At 38.5% G+C, this 22729-nt stretch overlaps 2 protein-coding genes across 4 annotated transcripts in view; both read right to left on the bottom strand.

The window, feature by feature from the left end:
- Positions 1-12950, bottom strand: part of mtr (5-methyltetrahydrofolate-homocysteine methyltransferase) — a 70538-nt gene extending 57588 nt beyond the window's left edge. Inside the window, exons 1-3 of the mRNA XM_062056396.1 lie at positions 12788-12950; positions 9067-9278; positions 8194-8283 (exon numbers count right to left, since the gene is read on the bottom strand). Coding sequence (XP_061912380.1) covers positions 8194-8283; positions 9067-9278; positions 12788-12830 — 345 coding nt within the window. The 5' untranslated portion in view covers positions 12831-12950. The remainder of the gene's footprint in view (positions 1-8193; positions 8284-9066; positions 9279-12787) is intronic.
- A 1590-nt stretch (positions 12951-14540) lies between these two features.
- Positions 14541-22729, bottom strand: part of bms1 (BMS1 ribosome biogenesis factor) — a 44438-nt gene continuing 36249 nt past the window's right edge. For all 3 annotated transcript variants that reach the window (XM_062056393.1, XM_062056394.1, XM_062056395.1), the window contains 3 exons: positions 21234-21409; positions 17468-17629; positions 14541-15196 (listed from right to left, as the gene is read on the bottom strand). In XM_062056393.1, coding sequence (XP_061912377.1) covers positions 14969-15196; positions 17468-17629; positions 21234-21409 — 566 coding nt within the window. In that variant the 3' untranslated portion in view covers positions 14541-14968. The remainder of the gene's footprint in view (positions 15197-17467; positions 17630-21233; positions 21410-22729) is intronic.

Raw genomic sequence — 22729 nt, 5'->3', positions numbered from 1 at the left:
GAATTGTATTGGCGTGTTCTATGGAGCTAGGAGCTAGCAGAGGAGCTAGGAGCTAGCATAACAAACACGTAGGTGTTTTTATGCAGGATTAATTTGTGGCATATTAAATATAAGCCTGGTTGTGTTGTGGCTAATAGAGTATATATATGTCTTGTGTTTATTTACTGTTGTAGTCATTCCCAGCTGAATATCAGGTCACCCCCGGCTCTCACAGCATCTTCCCTATCTGAATAGCTTCAACTCCCCACTAGTCCTTCACTTGCACTTTACTCATCCACAAATCTTTCATCCTCGCTCAAATTAATGGGGAAATTGTCGCTTTCTCGGTCCGAATCTCTCTCACTTCATGCGGCCATCATTGTAAACAATAGGGAACTTTGCGTATATGTTCAATTGACTACGTCACGCTACTTCCGGTAGGGGCAAGCCTTTTTTTATCAGATACCAAAAGTTGCGATCTTTATCGTCGTTGTTCTATACTAAATCCTTTCAGCAAAAATATGGCAATATCGCGAAATGATCAAGTATGACACATAGAATAGATCTGCTATCCCCGTTTAAATTAAAAAAAATCATTTCAGTAGGCCTTTAAAGGGCTACTGAAAGCCACTACTACCGACCACGCAGTCTGATAGTTTATATATCAATGATGAAATCTTAACATTGCAACACATGCCAATACGGCCGGGTTAACTTATAAAGTGCAATTTTAAATTTCCCGCTAAACTTCCGGTTCGAAACGCCTCTGAGGGTTGACGTATGCGCGTGACGTCAATCATTGAAACGGAAGTATTCGGACACCATTGAAGTCAATACGAAATAGCTCTGTTTTCATCTCATTATTCCACAGTATTCTGGACATCTGTGTTGGTGAATCTGTTGCAATTTGTTCATTGCATTATGGAGAAAGAAGCGGAGCAAGCAAAGAAGAAAGTTGTCGGTGCGAAGTGTCTATTTTGCGAGGGAAGTCAGCAACAACACGTACACAGCCGGCGCTTCTTTGTTTACATTCCCGAAAGATGCAGTCAAGATGGAAGAACTCGGACAACAGAGACTCTTACCAGGAGGACTTTGATTTGGATACAGTTGCGATAACGTGAGTACACAGCTGCGCTTCCAAACATTTGATCGCTTGCTATAACTAGCTCGAGCTAGTAGCTAGGAGCTAGCATTAGGATTAATTTGTGGCATAATAAATATAAGCCTGGTTGTGTTGTGGCTAATAGAGTATATATATGTCTTGTGTTTATTTATTGTTGTAGTCATTCCCAGCTGAATATCAGGTCCCACCCGCGCGCTTCCAAACATTTGATTGCTTGCCCGTACGTGCGTGTCATGTACGTAACTTTGATTAAATATATAAGCTTTATGAACCTTGGGTTACGTGAACGGTTGTTTGGGCTGAGTGAGTGTGTGTGTTATGCAGGTGTTTGAATTGTATTGGCGGGTTATATATACGGGATCCCGTCCATATTACCCGCTCGAGCTATAACTAGCTCGAGCTAGTAGCTAGGAGCTAGGAGCTAGGAGCTAGCATAACAAACACCTAGGTGTTTTTATGCGGGATTAATTTGTGGCATATTAAATATAAGCCTGGTTGTGTTGTGGCTAATAGAGTATATATATGTCTTGTGTTTATTTACTGTTGTAGTCATTCCCAGCTGAATATCAGGTCCCACCCGCGCGCTTCCAAACATTTGATTGCTTGCCAGTACGTGCGTGTCATGTACGTAACTTTGATTAAATATATAAGCTTTATGAACCTTGGGTTAGGTGAACGGTTGTTTGGGCTGAGTGAGTGTGTGTGTTGTGCAGGTGTTTGAATTGTATTGGCGGGTTATATATACAGGATCCCGTCCATATTACCCGCTCGAGCTATAACTAGCTCGAGCTAGTAGCTAGGAGCTAGCATAACAAACACCTAGGTGTTTTTATGCGGGATTAATTTGTGGCATATTAAATATAAGCCTGGTTGTATTGTGGCTAATAGAGTATATACATGTCTTGTGTTTATTTACTGTTGTAGTCATTTCCAGCTGAATATCAGGTCACCCCCGGCTCTCACAGCATCTTCCACTCCCCACTAGTCCTTCACTTGCACTTTCCTCATTTAAAAATATTTCATCCTCGCTCAAATTAATGGGGAAATCGTCGCTTTCTCGGTCCGAATCTCTCTCACTTCATGCGGCCATCATTGTAAACAATAGGAAACTTTGCGTATATGTTCAATTGACTACGTCACGCTACTTCCGGTAGGGGCAAGCCTTTTTTTATCAGATACCAAAAGTTGCGATCTTTATCGTCGTTGTTCTATACTAAATCCTTTCAGCAAAAATATGGCAATATCGCGAAATGATCAAGTATGACACACAGAATAGATCTGCTATCCCCGTTTAAATAAAAAAATTTCATTTCAGTAGGCCTTTAATCTGATTTTAAAATTATAGTACTAAAAAAAAATTATATACAGTATATATATATATACACACAGTGTATATATACATACACACACTTGTATATACATACATACGCATTAACACACACACACACACACACACACACACACACACACACACACACACACACACACACACACACACACACACACACACACACACACACACACACACACACACACACACACACACACACACACACACGTTATATGAAAGAAACAAAGAAACAAAACTTGGATGTAACTTTGTTACAACAGTCAGTGCACATCTTGGAAAGTAGCACTGATTAGGGTGACCAAACGTCATGTTTTCCCGGGACATGTCCAGTCATTGTTACTCAACAGCAAATTCTCCCCTCAAAATTTCAGCGGAGAATTGCACACCTTCAGCATCAGATACACAACTTCCAAAGATTCATGGAAACGCCGCCAAGGACAACATTCGTTTCTATGCACGTAGTAATTGTGACTAAGCAGAAGCATAAACCAAGTTTGAATGTGAAAAGTGTATTCACAGCTGTGCGTGTAGTGTATTAAAAGCAATACAGATCTTTTAAACTTAACCAGTTCATCGAATTGAGAGAATAATGTGAACAATTACAAATACACGCACACAGCACCACCCCCGATTAAGTATATTTTAAACAGTTACAGTAATGTACAGCGGGTGTGTAAGTAACTTAGTTTTGGTAGTTGGCACAATTGCAGAAAATGCTGAAATGAATTAATGGATGCTGAAAGAGCATTCGTTTGGTACCCTCTGGAACCTCTGGATAAGGCCATAAACCATTTAAAATTATTCCACCCCAATTGTAAATTATTATAATGTTCTAATTATATGAACTTTTAATACTGTATATGGCCAATAAAAAAGATTTACTATAATATGAAATGTATTGCAACAAGCACTTAAATTTACGCATGTTTCCCTTATTCCTATTCTCTCATCCAGCAACATGCCCACCTTGCGTAAATTAGGCAAATGTACTAAAGTCTGGAATGAAGGGACTTTGCCAGGACACCTTTATATTGGCTGTGAGAGAAAACATTTAACATAGAGCTTTACTAACACCTGTGAATGTTGATTAAATCAGTGGAAAAGAAAACGATAAAAGGCGGTATCAATCCAGGACGTAGTGGTGACGTAGTGTGAGTATGCATTGACAACAGCGTCTTCTTCCTGGCTGGATCTGGCTAATATTCCTTAGATGAAAATGTGTTTCTTCTGCTATTATAATCAATCTGATGTTATTTGTGATGTTAAGTACAAATGTTTGTGAAGCCGTGACGAGTCAGCATGGTCTTCGACAACGTTTTGTGTGTGTTTAACGTGTGTGCTTGTGAGGGAGAACATAACAACTGAGAGTTCCATAACAACTGTCAAATAAAATAAATCAAAACGATTGACAGATGCTACATTTTATACCATAGTGGTTATATCGATATTTTTTATTATCAAAAACTCTTGTCGTTTTTGTTATGGTTTACACATTTAGGTAATTAATCTCTGGACCCAGGCCGGCTGTAAAGGGGAACTGCACTTTTTTTGGAATGATTGTACATTTTTCGTTTACAATCATTATGAAAGACATGACAACAAATGTATTATTTTTTTAGTGCATTCTAAATATTAAATAAATGCGATCAAAAGTATGCTTACAATGGACACTATGGGTATCACTCTATTCTGGCTATAAAGCCCTTAAATAAACATCCCAAAACCTCCATTAAGGTTTATACACATGATGTAAGTATATGTGTAATGTAGTAACGGGCACAATTATTACATTTGATATTTACATATTTTGCTCATTTTAAGCAAAAGCATTAATTTAAAAAACATCACAACCTTCTCTTTTTTTTCAACAACATCACTGAATATTACTCACAGCAGACTTCATGAGAGCCAACAAACATGATGAAGCATCACTTACTGTACAATGTCTGCTGTCATTAAGATGCCGACTGCTAGGATGTTCATATATTCCCATTTAGATGAAGAATGACTCATAATCCTGGCGAAAAAAAGGAGGGTGTAACCAAGCGTTTTTTCATGTCGTTTGCCCCATTTCCGGGTCTAATTTGGCTGTTAAAGTGGACAAACTTGTCGGAGTACATCCTCTTCCTTCTACTATACAGGTGAGAGACATGATTTATTATACACAATAAAGTTTGACGAGCAAGTAAGCAAGGAAACAGCTGATCATTTGATCATGTCAACATTGGTACACAAGCTAGTGATCACGGCGCCGCTATAAATAGTTTGTCTTTGTTAGTGCTTATAATAACAATATCACTAACATTTGGTTAATATTCAAGTCACAAAATGTATATGAGTATTGTTGGCGCTTTTTGGATGTTTTTTTTTTTATTGGGTTCTATGGGCGGAATAGACTCCGCTGTAATCAGGCTTTTATTTACATTTATTTACAAGTTCAAATGCATTCAAAAATGCATCCATCGTCATGTTTTTCATAATGATTGAGAACGATAGGCAAAATTCCTGAATAAGCTGCAGTTCAGGGCAAAAACCAAAGGATTTAAATCAGAGCCAATAGTAAGAAAAAAAAACATACTGCAATCTTGTTTGTTTCTGATTAAAATATGTTATCAAAAATGCATATGCATATGTCAGCAGCCAAATTAGCAACCTTTGTAACCCTTTTTGAAATGGTTCCATTATCATTTATATACAGAGTAATATATTGAGTAAATATATCATTATTGCAGGAGGCGCGGTATAGGTTTTAGACCATATCGCCCATCCGTAAAGGGGAACTGCACTTTTTGGGGGGAATTTTGCCTTTCGTTCACAATTTTTTTTAGGCATTCTAACTCTTAAATAAACGTAAACAAAAGTCTACTTCCAGCGGAGCCAATGAGAGGTCCTCTATTTTGCCCATAAAATCCAATAAAAAACATCCAAAAACTGCCAACAATACTCCATTTACATATTATAGTATTAGTGATATTGTTATTATAAGCGCTAACGCAGACAAACTATTTATAGCGGCGCCGTGATCACAAGCTTGCATGCCAATGTTGACATGATCGACTGATCAGCTGCTCCCTCGTTTCCTTGCTCTTCAAACTTTATTGTAGATCATAAATCATGCCTTTCACCTGGATAGTAGAAGAACGAGGACATATTCCGACAAGTTGGTACACTTTGACAGCCAATTTAGACCCGGAAATGGCGAAGAAGAAACAAAGACGCCTGGTTCCACGAGGATTATGAGTCATTCTTCATCTAAATGGGAATATATGAACATCCCAGCAGTCAGCATCCTAATGACAGCAGAAATTGTACAGTAAGTGAAGTTTTATAATATTTGTTGTCTTTCAAAGTCTGCAGTGAGTAATAATCAGTGATGTTGTTAAAAAAAAAAAAGCGAACGTTGTGATGCGTTTTTTAAATTAATGCGCCGTGTATGCTTAAAATGATCAAAATACGTAAATATTAAATCTGATTATAAATGTGCCCAATATCACATTACATATATACTTACATCATGTATATAAAACCTTAGTGGAGGTGTTAGGATGTTTTTTAATGGGCTTTGTAGGCAGAATAGAGGGGCTACCATAAACTCCATTGTAGGCAGACTTTTGATCGAATGAATTTAATATTTAGAATGCATTGAAAAAAATACATCCATCGTCATGTTTTCATAATGATTGTGAACAATAGGCAAAATTTTAAAAAAAAAAGCATAGTTCCCCTTTAATGTATTTTTTAAATTAAATAGTCACATAGTTCAATGATGGCCTCACCAGCCTAATATCCGTAAATCTAGGGATGATACTCGAAACCGGTTTTCCCGGTTGTTCGATAAGAAAATAACCGAGTCCTCAGACTCGAATCCCTTTTTGAGAATCGGTACCCGTTATCGAGACCACTATAGTAAAGAAAAGAGTTGGTCCTTTATTCGAATCCCTCGGAACGAATCCCGTCCCGACTAGAAATGCTCCGTGTGACATCACAATAAATCAGTCACGTAGCTCAGTCATTAGGCGCAGATAGCGAAAGCAGGAAAACAATGGACGGGAAAAAGCGCTCCAAGGTGTAATAAAGTTCAAAACAAAAGGTATAATCCAATGAATAACTTTACTGAGAGATTTGAGCAGGGTACAAACTCATGAAGAACACTTTTACGACCCACCGGAAACATAGCAACCAGGCTAGCAACGCACCTCCTTTACGGCAGCTGGCGCAACGTTCTTAAAGCAACCGCAGCACATACATATATATATACAACACATCTCCCTTTTTTAACTTTTGTTTTTCACACTGTATATGTGTTGTCTGTCTAATTATAAATAATGCAGACGAGGCGTGTCGGCTGAGTTCTTGACGTTTACTTTCACGGGTGACGACATGCAACAACACTTTTCGGGGCTACCGCGCATGCTCGTCACTCCCGTTGCATGACGGGTAGTGTAGTTGTTATATTCCCTAGCTCATAACATCTTTCCCCCTATAAAGAAATAATGTTAACTCAATAAAGTGTATTTCTTTTTTTAGCTTTAACTTTTCATTTTTTAGCATTGTAACCACATTTGCAAACAACTTTTCTCTTCATAGAATTTTCTTTCTTTCTTTAAAGTGCAAAAATGTCAAAGCATCATAACAAACAGTTATGTCAAATAGCAGCAGAATTGCACTTTTTGGAGAGCTGTATTATTTCCAGTTTTGTGCCCAAGGGACTGATTTTATTTAACACTATATTATTATTTATACACCTATAGTGATCACAGAGACAGGTTGTTTTTGTGTTACTGTATATATTTGTTTTCCTGAAAAATCCCACTTAATATACTTTGGGTAACAACAGTCAATGTTTATATATTTTATTTTATTTTTTTAGGGGGGTAACAGTCAATATTTATTTATTTATTAGATTAAATTGTTTTCTTATATAATAAAAGTGAGCTTTTGTTAAACCAAATATTGTGTGTTTTTTTCCATATACAACAAACTATCTGGACTCGATAAGAGAATCGATAAGGAATCGGTTCGATAAGAGGATTCGATAATAGACTCGAACTCGATAATTTCTTATCAAACATCATCCCTACGTAAATCCCAGCAGAATGTCCAAACACAGCGGAAACGCACGGTTGCCTTCCACCGTGATCACATTATTCTTTTCTTCCACTCAAGCAGACGAGACGACGATGTGCATTTTGATTTTGCTGGGATAAGCTCCAGCACCCCCAGCGACTCCCGAGTGTCACTGTGGCCCTTTTATCCTCATCTCAATGTATGTTTCCAGGCGTCTAAATTGAGCTTTCTGTAAGTTTCTTTCATAATTGTATCACATGTGGCACACACTGCATCCAAACGTCAAGTGCAATATAATGTTTCACCTTCCAACTTATTGCAGCCTCAGAGATGCGTAAGGACAAAGGTATTAATTGTAAGTCGATGGGGGAATACGCGAAAGGCCAGATTTGACAGGGAAAGTCCACATTTAAGCATTGCTCCACCCACAGAGAATATATCTTGGATAAAGGCGGGCAAGTACAGATATAAGTCCAGAAGGAGAATGCTGCACGGCCAGAATCCGGCACCTTATGCACATGGGAGAATAGGGACCTTATTTTATAAGCATTGTAAACACAATTTATATAATAAGGGGTTGAGTCATTTTGAGTGCAACTGTAAAGGACAAAATATCATTACGTTTACATGACCCCTGTTCCTGCCACAACATGAATTTTGTCAAAACCCCTACCATGTATTCCAGTCCATAGTCGGCCTGAGCAATAGATGTGCTGCTGAATGTGTTGGTCTCTATGATGTCAGCACCAGCTTGGAGATATTCCTTCACTCAGAAAGCACAGCACAGGTTGAACACACATGCATCATACACTGACAAAAAAACTCTGTTGAAATGGCAGGACTATTGTGGCTACAGTTGGTCCACATTTATTGGCTTTAATAATTTAATATTTGACACTATGCTGTGTTGTCTTGTTTTCTTACACTCCTGTGTCTCAATTGCAATTACTGTATTGCAGTGGTTCTCAAACATTATTCACCAAATACCACCTCAGAAAACCACTGGCTCTCCAAGTAACACCATAATCACCAACATTAAAATAGCAAAGATGTCAAACAAAGTACTAATATGATCCGGTTTAAGAAACTGTTTAAACCCAAAGAAAAATGATTATGATAAACATTTTGAACAATATTGAAAATAACATCATCTTATTCATCTCACTATGTGTGAATTACAACTTCTTTTTTTTTTAGAACTTTATTATTTGTTTGAGTAAACTGTGTAAAAATTGAGAAGTGAAATAAATGTGTCATTTTTATGAAATGGAAAAGGGGTAGGATTACCTTATTTTCCGGATTATAGAGCGCACCAGTATATAAGCCGCACCCACAGAATTATTTATATATATATATATATATATATATATATATATATATATATATATATATATATATATATATATATGTATGGCCCTGCGATGAGATGGCGACTTGTCCAGGGTGTACCCCGCCTTCCGCCCGATTGTAGCTGAGATAGGCTCCAGCGCCCCCCGCGACCCCGAAGGGAATAAGCGGTAGAAAATGGATGGATGGATGGATGTACCTTGTGGATTTTGTAGATGACATCAGGCTGTGTGATACTGAGCAGGTCATTATTTCCTTTAAGAGAGAGCTTATGCTCGCGAAATTCCTGTCCCCTGAAATCTTCCTCTTGAAGTCCCTGCTGTTGGATCATGGTTCCCATACCCCCATCCAGGATCATAATCTTTTGAAGCAACTGAGCTCGCAACTCTGACTCGAGCACACATTTGCTTTCTAAAAAAAAGAAAAACATGATAAAGATATGTATCTATGAAGACACACTCCCCCCCCCCCACACACACACACACAGATAATCAGAGAGCATACATTGAACAATACCAACCACCTGAAAAACAAGTAAAACACGTTTTTGTCATAAATACAACTGTTTTCTTGACATGAACTGGATTATAAATAAGATTACAGGATATGCTCTGCAGTGATGGGCAAGCTACTTGGGAAAGTGTGTAAACTGAGCTGCAAGTTACTCTCCATTAAATGTAGATATTCTACAGGGGAAGCTATCCCCTGAAAATTGTAGCAAGCTACACAGCAAAAGTAGCTTGCTACATCAAAGCTACATTTAATGGCATTTCTATCTATGGGCCCACATGTGTACAAATCAACCCAATAAGGGTCCATTACTAATAACTATCTGTCATTTAGCTGGGGACACCCTACAACTACCTCTAGGGGTCCCCACACCTTATTGTATGTATTTATTTAATTAGCCTTTTCTTTGGCCCACCCCTAAAAGGTTATTCATTTTCTCTACCGACAGTAAATGAACAGCATCTATCTATATATTGACAAAAAAAACAAAAAAACAAACAATGACTTATATGTTGTTTGGGAACAGTTGGTAATGGTTATGTGCAGTAAAACTTTTCATGAACTCAACTCACCTCAATGTGTGTTCCTAAATTTGTGTTGGACGTCTTAGATGAAGAGAACATCTAAGAGAACAGCTAAAAACTAAGGTTTTGGGCATTGTTTTCTCTAAATGCATACTTTTGTCTAAATGTGGCTAAGAACACGCATTATTGCGGGTTTCCTGCTCATCATTTTCATCACTAAAGTAAAAATCTAATCTGCGGGAGAGAATTCGTCTGCTATTTTCAAGTAGGTTACTTCTTTCTTTTTTTGCGTCGTCGACTCGACATCTTGAAGCATCCCTCTGTCTCTGACTCCCTCGTCGTCATGTGACGTAAGTGTGTCTGTTATGATTTTTGCTTATATTTTTGATGACCCGCCTTATCTTGCCTCTGATTGGCCAGTCTGTAATGTTTCCCCCTAACCTAAGCCAATTTTAATCATACGAACACCAACCAATCATGGATTTTCTTATGATCTTCATATGTATGGATGTTCTCATTTATCCAGGTCATTGTATTTTCTCCATTTGGAGGAGGGGGGGGGGGGGGGGGGGGGATGGATTCACACTCCATTTTCTCTAGTTGTTGCTTGTAGCTTTGATGTAAGCTACATGGGTCTAAAAATAGCTAAGCTACAAGAAAAGCTACTCGTTAAAAAAGTAGCTAAGCTACCACCAAGCTACTGGAAAATGTAGTTAAGCTACCCCAAGGTTTTGTCCTCGGACCCCTCCTGTTTATCATCTACCTAACCTCCTCCCTCTTGGCCAATTGTTCCGTAAATATAATATTAAATTCCATTGCTATGCAGATGACACCCAGCTCTACCTGTCCACCAAACCCACCAGGTCTCTCCCACCCTCCGCCCTTTCTGATTGCCTTCAGGAAATTAGATCCTGGTTCTCCCATAACTTTCTCAAACTAAATAGTGATAAAACTGAACTCCTCCTTATTGGTACAAATTCCACCCTCTCTAAAATAAATGACTTTTCCATCTCCATTGACAATTCATGAGTTTCCCCCTCTCCCCTGGTCAAGAGTCTGGGTGTCATCCTGGATAGCACCTTATCATTCAAGTCCCAGCATACTTCCATCTACGCAATATCTCTCGCCTACGCCCAGCTCTCTCCCTCAGGAGTGCTGAAACTCTGGTTCACACCCTGGTCACATCCCATTTGGACTGTTGTAATTTTTCTACTCTTTGGTTTACCTGACAAGTCCATCCATAAACTACAACTGGCTCAAAATGCCGCTGCCCGTGTCATTATAAGAACTTCCTCCATTAGTCACATAAAACCTGTCCTGAAGCAACTCCATTGGCTCCCCATTAAATATAGCATCTACTACAAGATTCTTCTCCTCACATTTAAGGCAATCAACAATCTTGCCCCTTCGTATCTCACCCTTCCGTTCTCTCAGGTCTTCTTCCTCCACCCAGCACATCCTCCGACCTACACGCCTGGTTACCATGGGGTTAAGAGCATTTAGTCCTGAAGAACTCCATTGGCTCCCCTTTAAATATAGCATCAACTACAAGATCCTTCTCCTCACATTTAAGGCCATCAACAATCTTGCCCCTTCGTATCTCACCCTTCCGTTCTCTCAGGTCTTCTTCCTCGATCCAGCACATCCTCCGACCTACACGCCTGGTTACCATGGGGTCAATATCCACGGTGAACTCTCATAGGCACTGATTTCATAGTTTAGCACCTCTCTGTGTGCAATTTTTACTTTCCACCCACACTCTGAATGCTTGTATAATATTTAAACAACACATTCAGAACATTCGTCCTCAGGACTGGACTGCACCTTACCTCCTTTTGCACTATTTTTCTTTCCTTCCTATGTTTTGCATATTTTATTTTTTTATTTGCTTGTCACACACACACTAGGTGTGGTGAGATTGTCCTCTGCATTTGACCCATCACCCTCAACCCCTGGGAGATGAGGGGAGCAGTGAGCAGCAGCGGTGGCCATGCCCGGGAATCATTTTTTGGTGATTTAACCCCCAATCCCAACCCTTGATGCTGAGTGCCAAGCAGGGAGGCAATGGGTCCCATTTTATAGTCTTTGGTATGACTCGGCCGGGGTTTCAACTCACGACCTATTTATAGACTGTCGCACTGATACTGGAATTGCTTTTAATCTCATTGTACCTGTGTATAGTGACAATAAAAGGCATTCTATTGTATACAACAACTTAAATAAATATACAAATATATTTATTACATCAATTTGTAAGCGTTAACCCTTAGGGGACAAATTCTTCTGTAGTTTGTCAAATTTTTTGTTTTTCTTCATGTTGAATTTAAATGGAATACTATGAAAACCAACATTTCCCATCCAACCTGATGGAGCTTGAGAGGTGCTGGAAAGAGGAATGAGAGAAACTGCCCAAAGACATGTGTGCCAAGCTTCAACAAGACTTGAGGTAAATGCTGCCAAAGGTGCATCAACAAAGTATTGAGCAAAGGCTGTGAATACTTATGTATGTACATGTGATATCTTAGTATTTTTGTCAATTATTTTTTTTGACCATGTCACTATGTCTTTAAAATTCTGAGGACATAACATAACATGTGGAAAAGGTGTAGCATTGTGAATGCATTCCTGATACACTGTATATATGATAAGTTACATATTGATATGCCTTGTCGTACTGCTGGTGTAATGAAACGTGTTCTAATTCATCATCATAGCCGGCTGTGTGAAAATGTCCCACACACTGACATGAAATGTAACAATAGTAGAAACCATAACTCGGCCATGTGGTTGAAGACTACTGGTCATCACTAACTTTAGAGAGCTCTGACAAGTTGCATGCTAAAGCTAACCCGCAACCAAAGTGTTGAACGCGTGTTAGAAACGTACCTGCTCCTGAAGGATAACGCGGTACTACGTTAGTCGGAGCCATCTTAAGAAGACTAAATCTTGAAATCTGCCTCCCAGCTCGTAATACAATCAGACGATTTATTTTAATACCACTTTTTTTTTAATCTACGGCCAGCGGAAAAGTTAGTCTTCAACTTCCTGTTTGCCTCCTTCAAATTAAATTCCGATATCGCGACAACCTAGTCCACAAACATAATTTAAAGCATAAAGGATATTTTAAATCCTCCATATGTGTGAATGGTAAGGACTCATTTAGTAATTATACAGCTATTCCCAAATGTTTAATAATATGTGTCACTGGCATAAATTAGAAAGACACATTTATAAATACATACAGATACACCAACAAAGAACAATTAAAGGGCGAAAAAAGCCCTGAAAATGACTATTAACCATATATTTTTTCTTTCCACGACAAAAAACATTTTTATTGTATATTTTACAAATTTTAAAAACAGTTATATGCGTAAAGTACTCATCACATCCTGTCAAAATGCCTTCTTGATATAAAATGTTGTGAATTTACTTGAGACAGCGCCCTCTGCTGGATTCATAGCTCCATCAAGCCTAATTGTATTTGTTACCAGTTAAAAAAACTTGTAATGTACCATTTAAACAAAGAAAAAAATCTCTGAATATGAGAGGAAGTGAATGCTGAACTACAAATACTGTAGTTGGGGATCTACTGTACCATGATCTGTATATTGTAAAGCAGTGATTCTCATACTGTGGTATGCATGCTCTCTCTAGTGGTACACCAAAGAATCACTTGTTTAAAGTACAGTGTTTTATTTTCCTATTATATATATTTCATATATACACTACCGTTCAAAAGTTTGGGGTCACCCAAACAATTTTGTGGAATAGCCTTCATTTCTAAGAACAAGAATAGACTGTCGAGTTTCAGATGAAAGTTCTCTTTTTCTGGCCATTTTGAGCGTTTAATTGACCCCACAAATGTGATGCTCCAGAAACTCAATCTGCTCAAAGGAAGGTCAGTTTTGTAGCTTCTGTAACAAGCTAAAGTGTTTTCAGATGTGTGAACATGATTGCACAAGGGTTTTCTAATCATCAATTAGCCTTCTGAGCCAATGAGCAAACACATTGTACCATTAGAACACTGGAGTGATAGTTGCTGGAGATGGGCCTCTATACACCTATGTAGATATTGCACCAAAAACCCGACATTTGCAGCTAGGATAGTCATTTACCACATTAGCAATGTATAGAGTGTATTTCTTTAAAGTTAAGACTAGTTTAAAGTTATCTTTATTGAAAAGTACAGTGGTTTTCCTTAAAAAATAAGGACATTTCAATGTGACCCCCAAACTTTTGAACGGTAGTGTACATATATATATATCAAACTGTGTGTGATGTTAGTGTCCAAAAACATTCATTATATTTCTTAAATAAAACCTCCCCTGCCTTGTTTTTAATGAATACTTGGGCCTACGACGCTACTGTATTTTAATGTTGGTCATTATGGTGGTACTTGGTTCAAAAAGTTTGAGAACCACTTATTAAAATACTTGGTAATCCTGGTAAAGTCACATTACAACTAGTCCAAACTGTTCCCTAAATCAGTCAGTCTTGATAAGTGCCAAACATATTTTATAAATGTATGTTTTAACAGCATTATGATGAGTTGACCTCTTCACTTGCATTTCAACTTCCTTGGACTTTATTTGTAGCTTGAATGAAACAAAAAGCCAGATTAATACAGTGTATCTCATTTGCTATGAAGTAATAAAAAGAATGGACCACACCTGGTCATATAACCATTTTGAAACACTGCTAATAAAGGGAGTCCAAAAAGGCATACTCCTTATTTTTGCGAAACCCTTTAAAATAAGGTAAAAACAAGTTCAAATACTATACATATATTAAGGTTCTAATACAAAATAGATTGACTGCAAACATTCTTGTTGGTTGTTTGTGTACAAGTCTGTATAATAAACATGGAAGGGACACACCCTGTGAATTATAGTGCAGACATTAACATATTATGTGGTTACTATGGTTTATTATGATCATTACAACAGAAAGTTGACAACAAAACATAATTTAAAATCACTGCCAGCGTCACATATTCTGCATTGTGGCAGTGCACAGATGAGAGTATCACAGTCAGGAAGTGAACATGAAGGAAAAGTTGGCAGATTAGTCAAGCTCTGGTGCTCCCTTCAGACTGGACTTTAGCTTCTTCTGGTCCTTCTGACCCATGACACGGTACAGTTTTTTACGGGCTTCTTTTTGTCTCTTCAGTTTGGCCTCGTCTTCTTTTGCCTTCTGTTGGTGGAAGTCCTTTTGTTTGGCCTGTTGTGCTGTGCGGGCCTTCTTAGTCTTATACTGGTGAATTGTGCCAAGGGCGTGGAGAAGAGCTGACACCTGAAGCAAAATAGTCAAAAAAAGAGTTAGAAAAAATTCAGCACTGTGGAAAATACATTTTTGCCTGCAATACTTTTCTTGTCCTTGCTTATTCTCAGTTCTAAAAGGTCAAAAGGAGATTGTTTTTAGAATAATAGTCAATAACTTCGAATCTTTGTTGAGGTTAATGAATTATAATATACTAATAAAATAAATAATACATTTATATTCAGGCCCTGCGATGAGATGAGACTTGTCCAGGGTGAACCCTGCCTTCTGCCCGAATGCAGCCTCCCCTGCGACCCCAAGAGGGATAAGATAAGATAAGATACGATACGATACAGATATTGGAGCCTTGTGTGTTGGCCGATACTAATATCATTTCAATACGATATCAGCTGGAATCATGGTACACACTTTTATTATATTGTAATGTGGAACATTACAAAAAGTTTGACCAATTAAAATTACATAGATTTACTGTGTTTTGGTGACACCAGTGGTCACAATAAGTTATTAAAATAATTAGTTAAATTAAGGGCATGATGCATAGGCTTTGCATATATAAGTAATATGCAACTATAATTATTTGACTCTCGTTTATATTGACAAATGTGCTGTTTTAAAATGCAATATTGTTCAAGTAAGGACACTTAGCTTACACTGTGCTTAGCTGTTGTGTACAGTAGCCTATAGCCTACCATGTTTACTTTTCGTAAACAACTTTGTTTGTTTATTGGAAGACATTTAGATGTTAAATGGCTGTCCAGCTTTGCACAACTAAACACCTTCCAGGACTGCTAGTATCGGAGACTTTAGATCAGCGTTTCTCAAAGTGTGGGGCGCGCCCCACTGGTGGGGAATAGAGACATGACAGGTGGGTCGCGAGGAACGGGAGGAAATTTCCCTTTAATTTAAAAAAAAAAAAAATTATATTCTTAGATTTTTTTTTTTTACTATGCTTTCATTTTCTATACACACTGTAAATCACTTTGTGATTCTGTCTGTGAAATCTGCTATATAAATAAATGTAAATTACTTATTTTTCCTGTAGGCTTTACATTTCTAGGTAGGAGCGCAAGTTTGACAGACATAGCAACAGTAACTAATGGGGGCGGGGCTAAGCGGAAGCTTTGTGAATGGCGAGTCACTGTGCGAGGATTTGCTGTTTTGCAAATACATAAAAAATAGAGCCACTGCTGATGAGCTGTTCAAGATAATGGACAGTTTCCTCAAAGAACACGACCTTAAATGAGAAAACTGTGTGGACTTTTGCTCTGATGGCGCACAGACCATGGCAAAGTCAAGAAACGGGCTGCAGGCTCTAATAAAGAGGGTTGCGCCAAATGCGCATTGGACACACTGTGTCATTCACCGGGAAGCACTCGCGTCAAGGCAGCTCAGCCCCGAACTCAATGAGGTTTTAACAGTGGCAGTGTCAAGCCTGCAACCCCGATTTGAAAAGCTGTGCAGTGCAAAACAGGCTCATTGCAGCCACTAATGCTGGAGTACTGTAAAACTCATGTTCACTTACCCTGTCTTGCCAAATGCATATAGCTCCTCCTTTTTTTTTTTTTGGCAAAGATTGCAAAGTGGCACTTTTATTTATTATTGAACTTGATGCAAGTTATTTGATTTATTATTGAACTTGATGCAAGTTATAACACTTTTTTTTTTTTTATTATTGAACTTGATGCAAGTTATAACACTTTTGTTTTATTTATTATTGAACATGATGCAAGTTATTTTATTTGATATTGAACTTGATGCAAGTTATACCACAGCTGCACAGTTATTTTATTGATTATTGAACTTGATGTTATTTTATGTTATTGAGTTTGAATGTATACAACTTGATGTTACTTGATGTTCAATAAATTTGAAAATGTTAAGCTTGGCATTAGCGTTCTGTTGGGGCGATGGGGGCAGGTGGGGCTTGAAAACTCCCCCTTGTCCAAAGTGGGGGATGACAAAAAAAGTTTGAGAACCACTGCTTTAGATGCAAGCCAATATTTTTTTTTGGTCGATATCAGGACTGATATTCGACATCAATATCGGATCGGGACACACCTAATTTAAACACTGGCTCGTGTAAGTCTCAAGCCTGGACAAATGAAATGTTTTCATCAGCAAGGGAACCTGCCGTTAAAACTAGGTCAAATCACTCATGTGATTGACTTGCTGTGGTCGGTTTTAAGTTTTGGTATTTCTTAGGAAACGGTTTCAATGTTGAATGCTCAGCAAGCATCACTTTAGTGACCTAGACTACAGTATACTATTTGTTTTACTCACCTTCCGTTCATGAGGCTCCCTGATCACGCTGGGCCTTTGGAGGTCTCTGGGTCTTTTTCCCATGCGTTGCTGTAGTTTGGGTTTGCTCTTAAAAGGCAGAGCCTTCTGGAGGCCTTTGTGGATACGGAGGGTATTGAAATGCGCTTGTTTCCTAACCACAGACTGGAGGAGAAGAAAAAAAAACTCAAGTTACTTGTAGTTCCATCAAAAATGTAGTTAAATTGTCAAACACAAATATAAGTTATAAGAAATATTCACTTTAATACACTACAGTACTGTACCTGCATCTACTCAATATATGTTGGTTGCGTCCAGGTAATAAGACTTTAAAGACAGTTGTACATTAACTTTGTATGGTGAAGCCTGACCTGCCGATCTGTGTACATTCGTAGCACGACACTCTAATTCAACAAATATAATATCACAAAGTAAGCAAACGCCATCATGGACGAGAACCATGAATAAGTTTTTTGCCTTTGGCTTGTTACTGATCCTGTTTTCAATGTTTCCTCTACCCACCCCCCACATAATTTTACATTCAACATACTGCCAGATTTACAAAAGAAGAATACCTTTTACAACATGAAATGGGTATATACTAGATACCGTGTCATTTTATCAAACAAACAACATAGCCTCATCTTATTGACACAATGGAGTTTAATTTCTCTCTGTACATGGTCGCGTGTTTACAATTTCTGATCTGCAGAGGAACGATCACATTAATTACCGTAATTTCCGGACTATAAACCGCTACTTTTTCCCCTCGTTCTGGTCCCTGCGGCTTATACAAGGGTGCGGCTTATTTACGGCCTGTTCTTCTCCGACACCGACGAAGAGGATTTTGGTGGTTTTAGTACGCAGGAGGAAGACGATGACACAATGATTAAAGACTGACTTTTCATATACCGGTAGGCTGGTTATTTTGATAACGTACAGGCGAGCACTTTGTATTACTTTGCACCGTTGTATTATTTGTACTCTGCACGAATGCTGTTCGCTATGTCAAAGATGTGAAAGTTTGATTGAATGATAGAAAGATTTATTGTTAATAAATGGAACGCTTTGCGTTCCCAAACAGTCATCTCTGTCCCGACAATCCCCTCCGTGGTAGCAGGAACCCCTATATACTACAGTAATTACACATCAAAACCCTGCGGCTTATAGTCGGTGCGGCTTATATATGGAGCAATCTGTATTTTCCCCTAAATTTAGCTGGTGCGGCTTATAGTCAGGTGCGGCTTATAGTCCGGAAATTACGGTAAATGACTCGGATGTGGATTACATTGGAGTCTTGTGTATTGTTTCTATGATAAAAGTTTTTCAAATGTTGATGTGAAGGAGTGATACAGTGCTTGTGCTATCGCGCAATCTTCCTTCAAGGGGACGACCTATGATGAGTTTCCTCTTTTCTGACTTATAAATGTTACAATGTTGGATACTCGTATTAAACAATGCCAACGTGTTAAATCATAAGGTTTATGCATTTAGACATTAGTTTGCAAGCACTTAGGGATGCTTCTTAATAGCCATTGTTTTGCAGTGGGCCTTTTATGGTGTCGCAGATTAACAGACGTATTTATGTGAGCATTCTAGTACATGCTCTTCCATGCTCTACTCCAGTAATTCGCAAACTGTGGTACGTGTACCACCAGTAGTACACAGGCTCCATCTCGTAGTATGCCAAATATTTGATTAATTACTTAGATACAGTATTTTGATTTCCTATATTCAAAGTGTCACTGTTCAAACTGTTTGTAATGTTTAAGTGCCCAAAAATATTAAACATACTTGTTAAATAGAACCCCTGGCTTGTTTTTAATGAATGTTAGGCATTGTGGTGGTAATTGAAAAGTTAAGTTTATTCTAAGGTGGTACTTGGTTTAAAAAGTTTGAGAACCACTTATCTACTCTCTAGTGCCGAGATAGGCACTATTGAGAACTTGATATACAGGGTTTCCCACAGTTTGCTAATATACTTGTAGCGGTAGCGGAGTGGCTAGGGGGTGGTCAATATGAAATCATATCATTTGCAGAATCGGCCATGACGCATTATCTTTAAAAAAGCTACAGGTATACATACTGTACATATAAAAACAAATCTTTGTTATTAGTAATAAGTATTAACATGTATGTTTTTTTGTACTGTTTTGCTTTATTTTTCAATTGTTGCTGCTTATTGTACAACATAACACAGACAGTATACTCAGCAGGTCTCCAAGGTGAACAGTCTCTGGCATTTTAGAACAAGGTGAGTAAGGGAAGTTGGCAAGTCAGATCCGTAACTTTGAGACAAGAATTTGTCATTTTATTGATCGCTGTCCGTGGGGATATCTCAGATATATCAAAGTACGTCCGCATCGCAGACATGCTGCAATTGCTTCATACAATTGCGTGCGTCTTGCTTACATCATCACATCTTGTTTTTGCAGTGCTGTTTCGGTGATCATAGTCTTTTCAAATACTTTTTTTGATGGCTGAAATTTCAGTGCACCACGAGTCAATAGTGTGTAAATGATAGGCTATATATATTCATTCATACTAGGGTTGTACTGTATACTGGTACTAATAGGGTACTGCGGTACTAATGAATTCAAAACTGTACTATACTGCCTCTAAAAAACACCGGTACTGTTTTTCATCTGCATGATGCAGTGCGGCGGTGACGTACAGAACAGAGGAGCATGTTGAGTGTTTCAGCGCGCAGAAGGTGAAACAGTGATGACAGTAAAAATGGCAAATTAAGGCAATTCTACTGGTTAATAAAGAGGGTGTGTGAAGCGCAATATGAAGGTATTTGGGCTTTAAAACTATCGATTAAGGGACGCTTTAAACACAGAAGTGCCGCGCTGCAAGCCCTGTTTTAAAACATGCCTGGTCAAAGGTGGCATGATTAGAGTATTACCACCTTTGCTTCAAACTTAGCTAAACAATTAAATAACTGGCAGTCAGATGAACAGGTAATAACATTAACTAGCTCCCCTGTTGTGCCCATATAGATATGTAGACACGCACAGAGCTGTTTGGCTTGATGCCAAATATTAGCGGAGTCCAAACCGCCCAAGTAACGTAAACTAATGCAAGTGTAATGACTGATTTTTGTAACAAATTCCAAAAATGTGTGTTTTATCTTTAACAATGTGTGTTTTACCTGCTACATGTCCTATCTGTGTACTTTTAGCCATAGTATTGTGTTTAGTATTTACGAATGATTGTATTTTTCTTAAAGCATAGATCAAGAGCGGCAACCATAAAGCATATTGTCAATAAAGCTTTCTATTATATTCTAACCTAATCCTAAATAATGGCAGAGTATATGTAACATATACAATTTAAAATTGTTCTTTGAGTGCAACAAGAAAAGCCAATGTGTTTAATGCTGTTTAATTTGTATTTTAATATTCTAAAATTGTTCTTTCAGTGCAATAAAAAACAAAAATATTTTTTGTTAAAATGAAGCCAATCCCCCCCCTGTTCTGTTTTTAGTCAAGTCAATGTGATATGTGAAAAAGGCTTCAAAGACTATGGAGCAAATATTATACCAACACTTATCCAATACATACTACCTAGACCAGAAGTGTGTTTAATTGATATATTGGAATCTTTATGGATAACTAAAAAGGTCAGCAGGGATTGTAACGGCAACTCTCAAAATGCGGATTGCCCATTCTACCACAAAAGCCAGACCTATTCCAACGTTCTACTTTGTGATGTTACGTAGAAACAAGTTTTTCTCATACGTTTTTATTTGACATGCTGCGTCTACCTTGTACAGAGAGTCTGTGTTGGGTTTGTTACGGACTCCAAGGTCATATTTGAGCTGACCCAAGGTTCGCATTCCTGACCAGCTGTCTTTGTGACCCACAGGCAGCAACAAAGACGTAACAGGGTTGTAGAGCTGCGGAACAGACACTGGATACCAGGAGCGCAGGAAAACAATATCTGCACAACAGAATCACATATGAATTAAAGTCTGTAAAAAAAAAAAACTGTATTTGAAAAACCTTTTTAATATTATACAGCAGGGGTCACCAACGCGGTGCCCGCGGGCACCAGGTCGCCCGTAAGGACCAGATGAGTAGCCCGCTGGCCTGTTCTAAAAATAGCTCAAATAGCAGCACTGTAGCGGCGAACAGCTGTCTCGTCAGCTGATGCGCGAGCACGTAACTGCGGCTGCTTGGCAACCAGCCAAACCCCACTTAATAAAATTATATTTTATTTTAGAGCACATTCACATCCCTATTCACCTAGGCAACCCTAGGAAATGTATATAATTCGGCATTATTATCAGTTTACGTTCACGCGCAGGTATAACGCGGCGCGCTCCCGTCTCGTCTGCTGGTGCGCGAGCCCGGTAATTAGACAGCTGTGTCAAATCAAGGAGTACAAAAGACGCCATCGCAGAGTGGAGAAAGGTTTGGTTCATTACAGATAACACAGAGTTGTGCCAAAAGTGTACCAAAACCAAAAGCTGAACGGACAGCCGGTAAGATTGCACTTTATTTCTCTTTGTGGGTGTGGCGCACCTGTTGCGCTGGTGAGATGGGGGGGGAGTTGTGTGCATGTAGCGTGCTTAGTCTGGAGGCTAAATACACACGGTGTTTTGTGTAACTGTTGTTTAGTAAGGAAGTGTTGTGATTCTTTGCTTAGTTTGATAATTGTTGGAGCAGTTTGCTTCATCAGGAGGGTGAAGTCGCTCAACTTAAAGGCCTACTGAAATGAATTTTTTTTATTTAAACGGGGATAGCAGATCTATTCTATGTGTCATACTTGATCATTTCGCGATATTGCCATATTTTTGCTGAAAGGATTTAGTATAGAACAACGACGATAAAGATTGCAACTTTTGGTATCTGATAAAAAAAAGGCTTGCACCTACCGGAAGTAGCGTGACGTAGTCAGTTGAACATATACGCAAAGTTCCCTATTGTTTACAATGATGGCCGCATGAAGTGAGAGAGATTCGGACCGAGAAAGCGACAATTTCCCCATTAATTTGAGCGAGGATGAAAGATTTGTGGATGAGTAAAGTGCAAGTGAAGGACTAGTGGGGAGTTGAAGCTATTCAGATAGGGAAGATGCTGTGAGAGCCGGGGGTGACCTGATATTCAGCTGGGAATGACTACAACAGTAAATAAACACAAGACATATATATACTCTATTAGCCACAACACAACCAGGCTTATATTTAATATGCCACAAATTAATCCTGCATAAAAACACCTGCGTGTTTGTTATGCTAGCTCCTAGCTCCTCTGCTAG

The sequence above is a fragment of the Entelurus aequoreus genome, linkage group LG08, assembly GCF_033978785.1.
Source record: "Entelurus aequoreus isolate RoL-2023_Sb linkage group LG08, RoL_Eaeq_v1.1, whole genome shotgun sequence".
NCBI classification, from domain to species: Eukaryota; Metazoa; Chordata; class Actinopteri; order Syngnathiformes; family Syngnathidae; genus Entelurus; species Entelurus aequoreus.
Note: the sequence above shows the minus strand (reverse complement) of the source record. Positions and strands in the feature narration are given on the sequence as shown.